The sequence below is a fragment of the Medicago truncatula genome, chromosome 2 (assembly GCF_003473485.1).
Source record: "Medicago truncatula cultivar Jemalong A17 chromosome 2, MtrunA17r5.0-ANR, whole genome shotgun sequence".
In the NCBI taxonomy this organism is placed as follows: Eukaryota; Viridiplantae; Streptophyta; class Magnoliopsida; order Fabales; family Fabaceae; genus Medicago; species Medicago truncatula.
The window spans coordinates 19,873,574-19,886,827 of NC_053043.1; the positions used below are offsets into that span (position 1 = coordinate 19,873,574).

Here is a 13,254-nt window from a genome sequence, read left to right on the forward strand (position 1 = left end):
CAGTGAACTCTCCTGGCCGGAAAACACACCAGAGTTGTCCGTGTATCAGAAACTGTGAGGAATTCCTTCTAAATTTCCTTTTTTTTTTTTTTTAATAAATTAGAATTTTCCTTCCCTTCTCCTGTAGCATGCGATTCCACCGCGATGGTCACCCCTCAAAAGGCAACGCACTAATGATTGAATTGCGTCGCAGAAAGAAAGAGAGGGGAGGGGCTTACGATTGAAAAAGGTGCCTGGGAGAATCTGATTCCTATTCAAATCATTGTTGTTTAATGAATAGTTGAATACGTTTGCTCAATTTCTGATACTACCCTTATTCACACACTTATTGTTTCTTCAACTTTTCTTATGAAACCAATGTACTGGGTTACTCATCATTTTTGAATTGTTTAATGGTTGGGGTACCACATACAATAGAAAAGATGACCTGTATGTTCTGCAGTAAGGAGAGTATATGAGATGGAGGATATTTAGATCACTAGAGACAAAGACCTAGAAAAACTATATAATATGGTTTATGATAGAACATTATGGCATGATTTGATCCATGTAGCCGTCCCCACTTAGTGGGATAAAGCTTGGTTGTTGTTGTTATTTTCTTATTTATTTTTTGAATGGTGTTCTTGTTGTTATTGATTGCTGTTGTCGCACCATATGAAAAAATAAAAAAAGTTATAGTCCATTCGAGTTTTAATTAGAAAAAACTCAAAATTAAACCCATAGTAAATAAGTAAGGTGCTGAAGCTTGCAATAATTGCATCTATAGTTCAATATTTATCTGTTTTTCTAATTTTGTAACTGGCTGTTGGAGTTATCAGCTTTTAGGCTTTACGAGCACTTCCCATGGCTAATGTTGGGCTGGTTGAGTAGTGCGGCCTTGCCCAATATAGACTCTGCCATTTGGGACTTTATTGTCATTGTTACTTTACCATTCAAACCATTGAAATGACATTCTTGTCTACATGAGAAAGTGTGAATGATAAGTTAAATTCACCATGGTGTTTTCGTTCGTAGGGACAGCCGAAAGAGAATCCATTTATAATGAGGGAGCAATCTGAGAACAAGAGCAAGAGTGCCAAGCCTAAAACAGGCACAAAGGAGAAGAAGAAAAGTGAGTTTGAGTTCTGCAAGGTTTGCAAAATAAATCATGACCAAGGTCTTCGCCACAAGTATTTCCCTAAGCACAAACAATCCCTTTCCACCTTCCTCTCTCGCTTCAAAAACAAACTCTCCGATGTTCGCTTCTTCCTCAAAACACCTTCTCCTCTTACTCCTCAACTTGCTTCCGGCAATCGCTTCTGGTGTGTTTTCTGTGACCAAGATATCGATGAGCACTCCAGTTCTTTTGCCTGGTATCAATTTTTTGTTTTCAATTTATGAACTATTGTCCAGGTTTTCTTTAGCTAAATTGTAATGAACGTTCTCTTGTTCTCGAGGCAGTGAAAATGCGATTCGTCACCTAGCAAGTGTAGAACATGTGAATAATTTGAAGCACTTCTTTTGGAAATATGGTGGCACAGTGGATCAGCTGGATGTGTTTACAGTTTCTCATAATGACGTTGCAAAGGTGCCATATAAAATCTTATGTCTGTTTTTTAGGGGATTTTTTTTTTTTTTTTTATATATAAAATAACTCATTATATAGAATGCATTTGCTCATTAAGTTACAAAAAAGCATTTGCTCATCATTTGTCATTTCTTTGCTAGTGCAGTGGGACAAGAGGTGCGCAAACCTTAAAAAAGAAGCTTCATTGCAAAGTGAGGAAAGTCCTGGAGCAGTTTTTGGACCTTCAAGTGATATCCATAATCAATCGAACAATGAAAATATTGATAGTTTTAAAAATAATATTTATTCCAATTCTGTGAACTCGAATGTTGTTTTGCCTTTACACTGCTACACAAATGAGTATCAGGTATCCTCTTCAGGTCACTCTGGAGTTGGAAATACCGGCCTTTTAGATATTGGTAAATCTTCTTTACCTTCGGAAGCATGCTCCAGTGCGAATACCCTTGCTTTGCAGGATTTTGCAGGTATGCTTACCCTGTCTATTGGAAATGTCATTCCTTATTCTTTACAATTATCGGTCACTTGCGGGATTTGTTAAAAAGTTGAGACTTATCTTCCGTGTGCTTATGCTTTGTGTCTCAGCTGAACGGAGAAGTCACAAACTCCCTTATAATAGTGGACAATGGTCAAGTGATGGATACTCATGTAATAAAGCGGTAAGTCTATGTGTTGGGGGGAAGAGGGGAGGGTTTCTTAGGCTTTGACTCTTCTGCTTGAGAATCTAACTATTGAGTTTCAGACTTTCAGCAATTGTTGGTTGATGATTTCATTGGTTTGTAAGATCAATGTATCTAAAGTTTTTCCTAAAGTTATCTAAAATTTTCTTGTCTTCATGATCAAGGATTATAGTTTGCTTCTCGCAATGCATGCTTGTATATTTTATAATCTCTAATTTCTATTTTCACATTATTCTGATTGTTGCTCCCCTCTTGCTCTGTAGCTTTCTAATGTCTAATTTAAACACTGATAAAGGCATTGCATTTCTTATGAATATAGCAGGTTCTTGATAATGGTAAAGTGGTCAGCGGAGAGAGTGGTCCGCAAGGTGTTCATCTATCTATAACTATATATTTTTCTTAAGTTCTTATAATTCTATAAAGTTGGGGAGCATGTGCCAATTGAATATGTAATTTTTCATAGCACTATTGCATTTGCACCTATGTGCAAAATATTTGAAGACTTGAATGCAGAAAAAAAGTTCTCTGTGGCATTATGACTTGCTCTTAGATAGATAACATTGAGGAGGCTGTGAATGTGATGGTAAACTAGTGTGCATGATGCATTGTCTACTAATGACTCTGCATTTTCAGGTATACAAATGCTCACTCGGATTTCTTTTGTGCCTGCTGAAAATGGTGGTGGAAATGTTCATTCTGGTGCACCTCCGCCTTGGTTTGAAACAACTGAGGGAGTTCAGATGCATCCGAAGCCTGTTTTAGGAGACCTTGTCTCCCATTCAAACAAGTCAGGGAAGCACAAAAAGTTGAATCCTAAACGCGTTGGAGCTGCTTGGGCAGAAAAGAGAAAGATTGAAATGGAGATGGAAAAGAGGGGAGAGACTGTGAGGAACGAATGTGATGCCAGCTGGCTTCCTAATTTTGGTAGAGTCTGGCAATCTGGCAGCAGAAGAGAATCCAGAAAAGAATTTGAAAAGGAGAAACAAGAGTTGTCAAATGTTGAAGCTCAACCTGAGATGCCAATCAAGATACAACCTTATGTTAGCAAAAGAATGGTGCGTTTTACATTCTAAATATTATGGGTTTGATTTGTTTCAAAACTGTCTGTCAAAACCAGTCTGCTTTGTGCCTGACCGAGCCCAAGCTTGGCATGTTTGGTATATGGGTTGCAAAATGGGCAGAGTCAGGGGCGGTTGGTTTCATATCAATGGGGTAGCATTTGCTACCCCAAAAGAAAAAAAAATCTTGAATAATGTAGTATAGTTTTGTATGTAGCTACCCCATTGATATATTATTTGGCTACTCCAAACAATTTTTGTTGGTTTAAAGAAGGATGATATCAATAAAATATAGATAATCTATTTAGTTTAGTATCAATTATAGATAAATTTGACTTAAAACTTCATAGAGCACAACTTTTATAAATAATTATTGTTAGATTTTATTTTCTTTACTGTCGTTTCATTAAATATAAGTAAAAGTTATCGTTATTGATTAAGTTCAATATATTAGTTTTTAAAATATATATATATTTTTTGTATTTGGCCTCCTCATAAATATTGTGCTAGCTTCGCCGTTTTGCAGAGTACTTCAGACTGATCATACCACCATGTCTAGAATGGTGGTATCAATTGTATACAGATAAAACAAATGCATTTAATTGGGCAGATGCGGGTAGATGAACTTCAGACTGATCATACCACCATGCCCGACCCAACCCGCAAAAAACCGGAGGAAACAACCCGATATGTGCGGGTTATAGCGGGTTAACGGGTCTACGGGTTATAAACACGGGTATTTAAGAGTTTAATTGGGCAGATGCGGGTAGATGAACTTCAACCGCGGGTACCCGAACCCGCCCGCGAATACAAATAATTTATGGGAATTGATGATAATCAAATGCATTTAGGGAGTAATAACTACTTTCATTTGCGGTGCAAGTTTTTTAGCAATATAATAACACCTTTGGTTGACCAATTCAATACTATTTTATATCACATTTATTTTTATTTACTACTAGGATTTTACTTTGTAGTTATTTCCTTTTATGTTTTCCATTGAAACGTTACAGCAAAACATCATCTCTCTCACGGCTTCTTCACCACCACCATGCTCCATCAGTATCAATTACTTTTCTTCAAACATTAACACCATGTTCTGTTAGTCTCCCTTATTTTTCTTTTGACTACGTCCCTCCTCTTTTCTCTTCTGCATCTTCTTTTACTTCTCAAATCTCAGTTTTTATTTCAATTTTCATTTTCTTCTTGATGTTTTGTTGGTTGATGAATGATGTAGATCTGAGGTGAGGCTACTGTTTTTTCAAATTTCTATTATGAATCTTCTCAACCCGCGTGAACCCACCCGTAAACCCGCAACCCGAAAGACCCGAACCCGTGCAAACCGAAGAAGAAAAGCTAGCTTAAATGGGTCTGTACACACAAACCGCGGGTTGAGCTGGGTCGAGCTTTCAGACCCGAACCCGCCCGTTGTCCACCCCTAGACTAGGTGGTACCCCAACCATTAAACAATTCAAAAATGATGAGTAACCCAGTAATAGCGACTCAAAAGTTTATTTGAGATAATCTGATCGAAAAAGCACAAAACTCAGGAGCTGTGTGCTGCTTCGCCCTTGCATTGCATCAGATACAAATTGGAGTCACAGTGAACTCTCCTGGCCGGAAAACACACCAGAGTTGTCCGTGTATCAGAAACTGTGAGGAATTCCTTCTAAATTTCCTTTTTTTTTTTAATAAATTAGAATTTTCCTTCCCTTCTCCTGTAGCATGCGATTCCACCGCGATGGTCACCCCTCAAAAGGCAACGCACTAATGATTGAATTGCGTCGCAGAAAGAAAGAGAGGGGAGGGGCTTACGATTGAAAAAGGTGCCTGGGAGAATCTGATTCCTATTCAAATCATTGTTGTTTAATGAATAGTTGAATACGTTTGCTCAATTTCTGATACTACCCTTATTCACACACTTATTGTTTCTTCAACTTTTCTTATGAAACCAATGTACTGGGTTACTCATCATTTTTGAATTGTTTAATGGTTGGGGTACCACATACAATAGAAAAGATGACCTGTATGTTCTGCAGTAAGGAGAGTATATGAGATGGAGGATATTTAGATCACTAGAGACAAAGACCTAGAAAAACTATATAATATGGTTTATGATAGAACATTATGGCATAATTTGATCCATGTAGCCGTCCCCACTTAGTGGGATAAAGCTTGGTTGTTGTTGTTATTTTCTTATTTATTTTTTGAATGGTGTTCTTGTTGTTATTGATTGCTGTTGTCGCACCATATGAAAAAATAAAAAAGTTATAGTCCATTCGAGTTTTAATTAGAAAAAACTCAAAATTAAACCCATAGTAAATAAGTAAGGTGCTGAAGCTTGCAATAATTGCATCTATAGTTCAATATTTATCTGTTTTTCTAATTTTGTAACTGGCTGTTGGAGTTATCAGCTTTTAGGCTTTACGAGCACTTCCCATGGCTAATGTTGGGCTGGTTGAGTAGTGCGGCCTTGCCCAATATAGACTCTGCCATTTGGGACTTTATTGTCATTGTTACTTTACCATTCAAACCATTGAAATGACATTCTTGTCTACATGAGAAAGTGTGAATGATAAGTTAAATTCACCATGGTGTTTTCGTTCGTAGGGACAGCCGAAAGAGAATCCATTTATAATGAGGGAGCAATCTGAGAACAAGAGCAAGAGTGCCAAGCCTAAAACAGGCACAAAGGAGAAGAAGAAAAGTGAGTTTGAGTTCTGCAAGGTTTGCAAAATAAATCATGACCAAGGTCTTCGCCACAAGTATTTCCCTAAGCACAAACAATCCCTTTCCACCTTCCTCTCTCGCTTCAAAAACAAACTCTCCGATGTTCGCTTCTTCCTCAAAACACCTTCTCCTCTTACTCCTCAACTTGCTTCCGGCAATCGCTTCTGGTGTGTTTTCTGTGACCAAGATATCGATGAGCACTCCAGTTCTTTTGCCTGGTATCAATTTTTTGTTTTCAATTTATGAACTATTGTCCAGGTTTTCTTTAGCTAAATTGTAATGAACGTTCTCTTGTTCTCGAGGCAGTGAAAATGCGATTCGTCACCTAGCAAGTGTAAAACATGTGAATAATTTGAAGCACTTCTTTTGGAAATATGGTGGCACAGTGGATCAGCTGGATGTGTTTACAGTTTCTCATAATGACGTTGCAAAGGTGCCATATAAAATCTTATGTCTGTTTTTTAGGGGATTTTTTTTTTTTTTTTTATATATAAAATAACTCATTATATAGAATGCATTTGCTCATTAAGTTACAAAAAAGCATTTGCTCATCATTTGTCATTTCTTTGCTAGTGCAGTGGGACAAGAGGTGCGCAAACCTTAAAAAGAAGCTTCATTGCAAAGTGAGGAAAGTCCTGGAGCAGTTTTTGGACCTTCAAGTGATATCCATAATCAATCGAACAATGAAAATATTGATAGTTTTAAAAATAATATTTATTCCAATTCTGTGAACTCGAATGTTGTTTTGCCTTTACACTGCTACACAAATGAGTATCAGGTATCCTCTTCAGGTCACTCTGGAGTTGGAAATACCGGCCTTTTAGATATTGGTAAATCTTCTTTACCTTCGGAAGCATGCTCCAGTGCGAATACCCTTGCTTTGCAGGATTTTGCAGGTATGCTTACCCTGTCTATTGGAAATGTCATTCCTTATTCTTTACAATTATCGGTCACTTGCGGGATTTGTTAAAAAGTTGAGACTTATCTTCCGTGTGCTTATGCTTTGTGTCTCAGCTGAACGGAGAAGTCACAAACTCCCTTATAATAGTGGACAATGGTCAAGTGATGGATACTCATGTAATAAAGCGGTAAGTCTATGTGTTGGGGGGAAGAGGGGAGGGTTTCTTAGGCTTTGACTCTTCTGCTTGAGAATCTAACTATTGAGTTTCAGACTTTCAGCAATTGTTGGTTGATGATTTCATTGGTTTGTAAGATCAATGTATCTAAAGTTTTTCCTAAAGTTATCTAAAATTTTCTTGTCTTCATGATCAAGGATTATAGTTTGCTTCTCGCAATGCATGCTTGTATATTTTATAATCTCTAATTTCTATTTTCACATTATTCTGATTGTTGCTCCCCTCTTGCTCTGTAGCTTTCTAATGTCTAATTTAAACACTGATAAAGGCATTGCATTTCTTATGAATATAGCAGGTTCTTGATAATGGTAAAGTGGTCAGCGGAGAGAGTGGTCCGCAAGGTGTTCATCTATCTATAACTATATATTTTTCTTAAGTTCTTATAATTCTATAAAGTTGGGGAGCATGTGCCAATTGAATATGTAATTTTTCATAGCACTATTGCATTTGCACCTATGTGCAAAATATTTGAAGACTTGAATGCAGAAAAAAAAGTTCTCTGTGGCATTATGACTTGCTCTTAGATAGATAACATTGAGGAGGCTGTGAATGTGATGGTAAACTAGTGTGCATGATGCATTGTCTACTAATGACTCTGCATTTTCAGGTATACAAATGCTCACTCGGATTTCTTTTGTGCCTGCTGAAAATGGTGGTGGAAATGTTCATTCTGGAGCACCTCCGCCTTGGTTTGAAACAACTGAGGGAGTTCAGATGCATCCGAAGCCTGTTTTAGGAGACCTTGTCTCCCATTCAAACAAGTCAGGGAAGCACAAAAAGTTGAATCCTAAACGCGTTGGAGCTGCTTGGGCAGAAAAGAGAAAGATTGAAATGGAGATGGAAAAGAGGGGAGAGACTGTGAGGAACGAATGTGATGCCAGCTGGCTTCCTAATTTTGGTAGAGTCTGGCAATCTGGCAGCAGAAGAGAATCCAGAAAAGAATTTGAAAAGGAGAAACAAGAGTTGTCAAATGTTGAAGCTCAACCTGAGATGCCAATCAAGATACAACCTTATGTTAGCAAAAGAATGGTGCGTTTTACATTCTAAATATTATGGGTTTGATTTGTTTCAAAACTGTCTGTCAAAACCAGTCTGCTTTGTGCCTGACCGAGCCCAAGCTTGGCATGTTTGGTATATGGGTTGCAAAATGGGCAGAGTCAGGGGCGGTTGGTTTCATATCAATGGGGTAGCATTTGCTACCCCAAAAGAAAAAAAAAATCTTGAATAATGTAGTATAGTTTTGTATGTAGCTACCCCATTGATATATTATTTGGCTACTCCAAACAATTTTTGTTGGTTTAAAGAAGGATGATATCAATAAAATATAGATAATCTATTTAGTTTAGTATCAATTATAGATAAATTTGACTTAAAACTTCATAGAGCACAACTTTTATAAATAATTATTGTTAGATTTTATTTTCTTTACTGTCGTTTCATTAAATATAAGTAAAAGTTATCGTTATTGATTAAGTTCAATATATTAGTTTTTAAAATATATATATATTTTTTGTATTTGGCCTCCTCATAAATATTGTGCTAGCTTCGCCGTTTTGCAGAGTACTTCAGACTGATCATACCACCATGTCTAGAATGGTGGTATCAATTGTATACAGATAAAACAAATGCATTTAATTGGGCAGATGCGGGTAGATGAACTTCAGACTGATCATACCACCATGCCCGACCCAACCCGCAAAAAACCGGAGGAAACAACCCGATATGTGCGGGTTATAGCGGGTTAACGGGTCTACGGGTTATAAACACGGGTATTTAAGAGTTTAATTGGGCAGATGCGGGTAGATGAACTTCAACCGCGGGTACCCGAACCCGCCCGCGAATACAAATAATTTATGGGAATTGATGATAATCAAATGCATTTAGGGAGTAATAACTACTTTCATTTGCGGTGCAAGTTTTTTAGCAATATAATAACACCTTTGGTTGACCAATTCAATACTATTTTATATCACATTTATTTTTATTTACTACTAGGATTTTACTTTGTAGTTATTTCCTTTTATGTTTTCCATTGAAACGTTACAGCAAAACATCATCTCTCTCACGGCTTCTTCACCACCACCATGCTCCATCAGTATCAATTACTTTTCTTCAAACATTAACACCATGTTCTGTTAGTCTCCCTTATTTTTCTTTTGACTACGTCCCTCCTCTTTTCTCTTCTGCATCTTCTTTTACTTCTCAAATCTCAGTTTTTATTTCAATTTTCATTTTCTTCTTGATGTTTTGTTGGTTGATGAATGATGTAGATCTGAGGTGAGGCTACTGTTTTTTCAAATTTCTATTATGAATCTTCTCAACCCGCGTGAACCCACCCGTAAACCCGCAACCCGAAAGACCCGAACCCGTGCAAACCGAAGAAGAAAAGCTAGCTTAAATGGGTCTGTACACACAAACCGCGGGTTGAGCTGGGTCGAGCTTTCAGACCCGAACCCGCCCGTTGTCCACCCCTAGACTAGGTGGTACCCCAACCATTAAACAATTCAAAAATGATGAGTAACCCAGTAATAGCGACTCAAAAGTTTATTTGAGATAATCTGATCGAAAAAGCACAAAACTCAGGAGCTGTGTGCTGCTTCGCCCTTGCATTGCATCAGATACAAATTGGAGTCACAGTGAACTCTCCTGGCCGGAAAACACACCAGAGTTGTCCGTGTATCAGAAACTGTGAGGAATTCCTTCTAAATTTCCTTTTTTTTTTTAATAAATTAGAATTTTCCTTCCCTTCTCCTGTAGCATGCGATTCCACCGCGATGGTCACCCCTCAAAAGGCAACGCACTAATGATTGAATTGCGTCGCAGAAAGAAAGAGAGGGGAGGGGCTTACGATTGAAAAAGGTGCCTGGGAGAATCTGATTCCTATTCAAATCATTGTTGTTTAATGAATAGTTGAATACGTTTGCTCAATTTCTGATACTACCCTTATTCACACACTTATTGTTTCTTCAACTTTTCTTATGAAACCAATGTACTGGGTTACTCATCATTTTTGAATTGTTTAATGGTTGGGGTACCACATACAATAGAAAAGATGACCTGTATGTTCTGCAGTAAGGAGAGTATATGAGATGGAGGATATTTAGATCACTAGAGACAAAGACCTAGAAAAACTATATAATATGGTTTATGATAGAACATTATGGCATAATTTGATCCATGTAGCCGTCCCCACTTAGTGGGATAAAGCTTGGTTGTTGTTGTTATTTTCTTATTTATTTTTTGAATGGTGTTCTTGTTGTTATTGATTGCTGTTGTCGCACCATATGAAAAAATAAAAAAAGTTATAGGTTATTCGAGTTTTAATTAGAAAAAACTCAAAATTAAACCCATAGTAAATAAGTAAGGTGCTGAAGCTTGCAATAATTGCATCTATAGTTCAATATTTATCTGTTTTTCTAATTTTGTAACTGGCTGTTGGAGTTATCAGCTTTTAGGCTTTACGAGCACTTCCCATGGCTAATGTTGGGCTGGTTGAGTAGTGCGGCCTTGCCCATTATAGACTCTGCCATTTGGGACTTTATTGTCATTGTTACTTTACCATTCAAACCATTGAAATGACATTCTTGTCTACATGAGAAAGTGTGAATGATAAGTTAAATTCACCATGGTGTTTTCGTTCGTAGGGACAGCCGAAAGAGAATCCATTTATAATGAGGGAGCAATCTGAGAACAAGAGCAAGAGTGCCAAGCCTAAAACAGGCACAAAGGAGAAGAAGAAAAGTGAGTTTGAGTTCTGCAAGGTTTGCAAAATAAATCATGACCAAGGTCTTCGCCACAAGTATTTCCCTAAGCACAAACAATCCCTTTCCACCTTCCTCTCTCGCTTCAAAAACAAACTCTCCGATGTTCGCTTCTTCCTCAAAACACCTTCTCCTCTTACTCCTCAACTTGCTTCCGGCAATCGCTTCTGGTGTGTTTTCTGTGACCAAGATATCAATGAGCACTCCAGTTCTTTTGCCTGGTATCAATTTTTTGTTTTCAATTTATGAACTATTGTCCAGGTTTTCTTTAGCTAAATTGTAATGAACGTTCTCTTGTTCTCGAGGCAGTGAAAATGCGATTCGTCACCTAGCAAGTGTAGAACATGTGAATAATTTGAAGCACTTCTTTTGGAAATATGGTGGCACAGTGGATCAGCTGGATGTGTTTACAGTTTCTCATAATGACGTTGCAAAGGTGCCATATAAAATCTTATGTCTGTTTTTTAGGGGATTTTTTTTTTTTTTTTTTTTATATATAAAATAACTCATTATATAGAATGCATTTGCTCATTAAGTTACAAAAAAGCATTTGCTCATCATTTGTCATTTCTTTGCTAGTGCAGTGGGACAAGAGGTGCGCAAACCTTAAAAAAGAAGCTTCATTGCAAAGTGAGGAAAGTCCTGGAGCAGTTTTTGGACCTTCAAGTGATATCCATAATCAATCGAACAATGAAAATATTGATAGTTTTAAAAATAATATTTATTCCAATTCTGTGAACTCGAATGTTGTTTTGCCTTTACACTGCTACACAAATGAGTATCAGGTATCCTCTTCAGGTCACTCTGGAGTTGGAAATACCGGCCTTTTAGATATTGGTAAATCTTCTTTACCTTCGGAAGCATGCTCCAGTGCGAATACCCTTGCTTTGCAGGATTTTGCAGGTATGCTTACCCTGTCTATTGGAAATGTCATTCCTTATTCTTTACAATTATCGGTCACTTGCGGGATTTGTTAAAAAGTTGAGACTTATCTTCCGTGTGCTTATGCTTTGTGTCTCAGCTGAACGGAGAAGTCACAAACTCCCTTATAATAGTGGACAATGGTCAAGTGATGGATACTCATGTAATAAAGCGGTAAGTCTATGTGTTGGGGGGAAGAGGGGAGGGTTTCTTAGGCTTTGACTCTTCTGCTTGAGAATCTAACTATTGAGTTTCAGACTTTCAGCAATTGTTGGTTGATGATTTCATTGGTTTGTAAGATCAATGTATCTAAAGTTTTTCCTAAAGTTATCTAAAATTTTCTTGTCTTCATGATCAAGGATTATAGTTTGCTTCTCGCAATGCATGCTTGTATATTTTATAATCTCTAATTTCTATTTTCACATTATTCTGATTGTTGCTCCCCTCTTGCTCTGTAGCTTTCTAATGTCTAATTTAAACACTGATAAAGGCATTGCATTTCTTATGAATATAGCAGGTTCTTGATAATGGTAAAGTGGTCAGCGGAGAGAGTGGTCCGCAAGGTGTTCATCTATCTATAACTATATATTTTTCTTAAGTTCTTATAATTCTATAAAGTTGGGGAGCATGTGCCAATTGAATATGTAATTTTTCATAGCACTATTGCATTTGCACCTATGTGCAAAATATTTGAAGACTTGAATGCAGAAAAAAAAGTTCTCTGTGGCATTATGACTTGCTCTTAGATAGATAACATTGAGGAGGCTGTGAATGTGATGGTAAACTAGTGTGCATGATGCATTGTCTACTAATGACTCTGCATTTTCAGGTATACAAATGCTCACTCGGATTTCTTTTGTGCCTGCTGAAAATGGTGGTGGAAATGTTCATTCTGGAGCACCTCCGCCTTGGTTTGAAACAACTGAGGGAGTTCAGATGCATCCGAAGCCTGTTTTAGGAGACCTTGTCTCCCATTCAAACAAGTCAGGGAAGCACAAAAAGTTGAGTCCTAAACGCGTTGGAGCTGCTTGGGCAGAAAAGAGAAAGATTGAAATGGAGATGGAAAAGAGGGGAGAGACTGTGAGGAACGAATGTGATGCCAGCTGGCTTCCTAATTTTGGTAGAGTCTGGCAATCTGGCAGCAGAAGAGAATCCAGAAAAGAATTTGAAAAGGAGAAACAAGAGTTGTCAAATGTTGAAGCTCAACCTGAGATGCCAATCAAGATACAACCTTATGTTAGCAAAAGAATGGTGCGTTTTACATTCTAAATATTATGGGTTTGATTTGTTTCAAAACTGTCTGTCAAAACCAGTCTGCTTTGTGCCTGACCGAGCCCAAGCTTGGCATGTTTGGTATATGGGTTGCAAAATGGGCAGAGTCAGGGGCGGTTGGTTTCATATCAA

At 37.5% G+C, this 13,254-nt stretch overlaps 3 protein-coding genes across 5 annotated transcripts; all 3 read left to right on the forward strand.

Annotated features, from left to right (window-relative positions):
- Window positions 1–182: 182 nt before the first annotated feature.
- On the forward strand, window positions 183–3,440 carry LOC25486599 (TITAN-like protein). Its single transcript, XM_024776994.2, has 7 exons — window positions 183–229; window positions 1,015–1,352; window positions 1,441–1,567; window positions 1,713–2,031; window positions 2,150–2,223; window positions 2,567–2,612; window positions 2,878–3,440. Exons 2-7 carry the CDS (start codon window positions 1,042–1,044, stop codon window positions 3,315–3,317), a joined length of 1,317 nt encoding a protein of 438 aa, XP_024632762.2. The 5' UTR covers window positions 183–229; window positions 1,015–1,041; the 3' UTR covers window positions 3,318–3,440.
- A 1,633-nt stretch (window positions 3,441–5,073) lies between these two features.
- On the forward strand, window positions 5,074–8,489 carry LOC11417762 (TITAN-like protein). 2 transcript variants are annotated; one of them, XM_039830519.1, is made up of 8 exons: window positions 5,074–5,128; window positions 5,913–6,250; window positions 6,339–6,465; window positions 6,611–6,694; window positions 6,796–6,928; window positions 7,047–7,120; window positions 7,461–7,509; window positions 7,776–8,489. In XM_039830519.1, exons 2-8 carry the CDS (start codon window positions 5,940–5,942, stop codon window positions 8,213–8,215), a joined length of 1,218 nt encoding a protein of 405 aa, XP_039686453.1. In that variant the 5' UTR covers window positions 5,074–5,128; window positions 5,913–5,939; the 3' UTR covers window positions 8,216–8,489. The 2 variants fall into 2 exon arrangements, with proteins under 2 accessions (XP_039686453.1, XP_039686454.1); XM_039830520.1 differs by having other exon boundaries at window positions 5,075–5,128; window positions 7,464–7,509; window positions 7,776–8,488.
- A 1,477-nt stretch (window positions 8,490–9,966) lies between these two features.
- On the forward strand, window positions 9,967–13,254 carry LOC25486600 (TITAN-like protein). 2 transcript variants are annotated; one of them, XM_024775601.2, is made up of 7 exons: window positions 9,967–10,027; window positions 10,813–11,150; window positions 11,239–11,365; window positions 11,514–11,832; window positions 11,951–12,024; window positions 12,365–12,413; window positions 12,680–13,254. In XM_024775601.2, the coding sequence occupies exons 2-7, from the start codon at window positions 10,840–10,842 to the stop codon at window positions 13,117–13,119; spliced, it is 1,320 nt and encodes a 439-aa protein (XP_024631369.2). In that variant the 5' UTR covers window positions 9,967–10,027; window positions 10,813–10,839; the 3' UTR covers window positions 13,120–13,254. The 2 variants fall into 2 exon arrangements, with proteins under 2 accessions (XP_024631369.2, XP_024631370.2); XM_024775602.2 differs by having other exon boundaries at window positions 9,968–10,027; window positions 12,368–12,413.

What these genes read in the sequence shown, in the direction of transcription:
- LOC25486599 (XM_024776994.2), top strand. Translation starts at nt 1,042, where the DNA reads ATGAGGGAGCAATCTGAGAACAAGAGCAAGAGTGCCAAGCCTAAAACA. An exon ending in CTCATAATGACGTTGCAAAG is followed by an intron (nt 1,568 to 1,712) that starts GTGCCATATAAA and finishes TTGCTAGTGCAG; the next exon opens with TGGGACAAGAGGTGCGCAAA. An exon ending in TGCTTTGCAGGATTTTGCAG is followed by an intron (nt 2,032 to 2,149) that starts GTATGCTTACCC and finishes TTTGTGTCTCAG; the next exon opens with CTGAACGGAGAAGTCACAAA.
- LOC11417762 (XM_039830519.1), top strand. Translation starts at nt 5,940, where the DNA reads ATGAGGGAGCAATCTGAGAACAAGAGCAAGAGTGCCAAGCCTAAAACA. An exon ending in TGCTTTGCAGGATTTTGCAG is followed by an intron (nt 6,929 to 7,046) that starts GTATGCTTACCC and finishes TTTGTGTCTCAG; the next exon opens with CTGAACGGAGAAGTCACAAA. An exon ending in CGGAGAGAGTGGTCCGCAAG is followed by an intron (nt 7,510 to 7,775) that starts GTGTTCATCTAT and finishes CTGCATTTTCAG; the next exon opens with GTATACAAATGCTCACTCGG.
- LOC25486600 (XM_024775601.2), top strand. Translation starts at nt 10,840, where the DNA reads ATGAGGGAGCAATCTGAGAACAAGAGCAAGAGTGCCAAGCCTAAAACA. An exon ending in TGCTTTGCAGGATTTTGCAG is followed by an intron (nt 11,833 to 11,950) that starts GTATGCTTACCC and finishes TTTGTGTCTCAG; the next exon opens with CTGAACGGAGAAGTCACAAA. An exon ending in CGGAGAGAGTGGTCCGCAAG is followed by an intron (nt 12,414 to 12,679) that starts GTGTTCATCTAT and finishes CTGCATTTTCAG; the next exon opens with GTATACAAATGCTCACTCGG.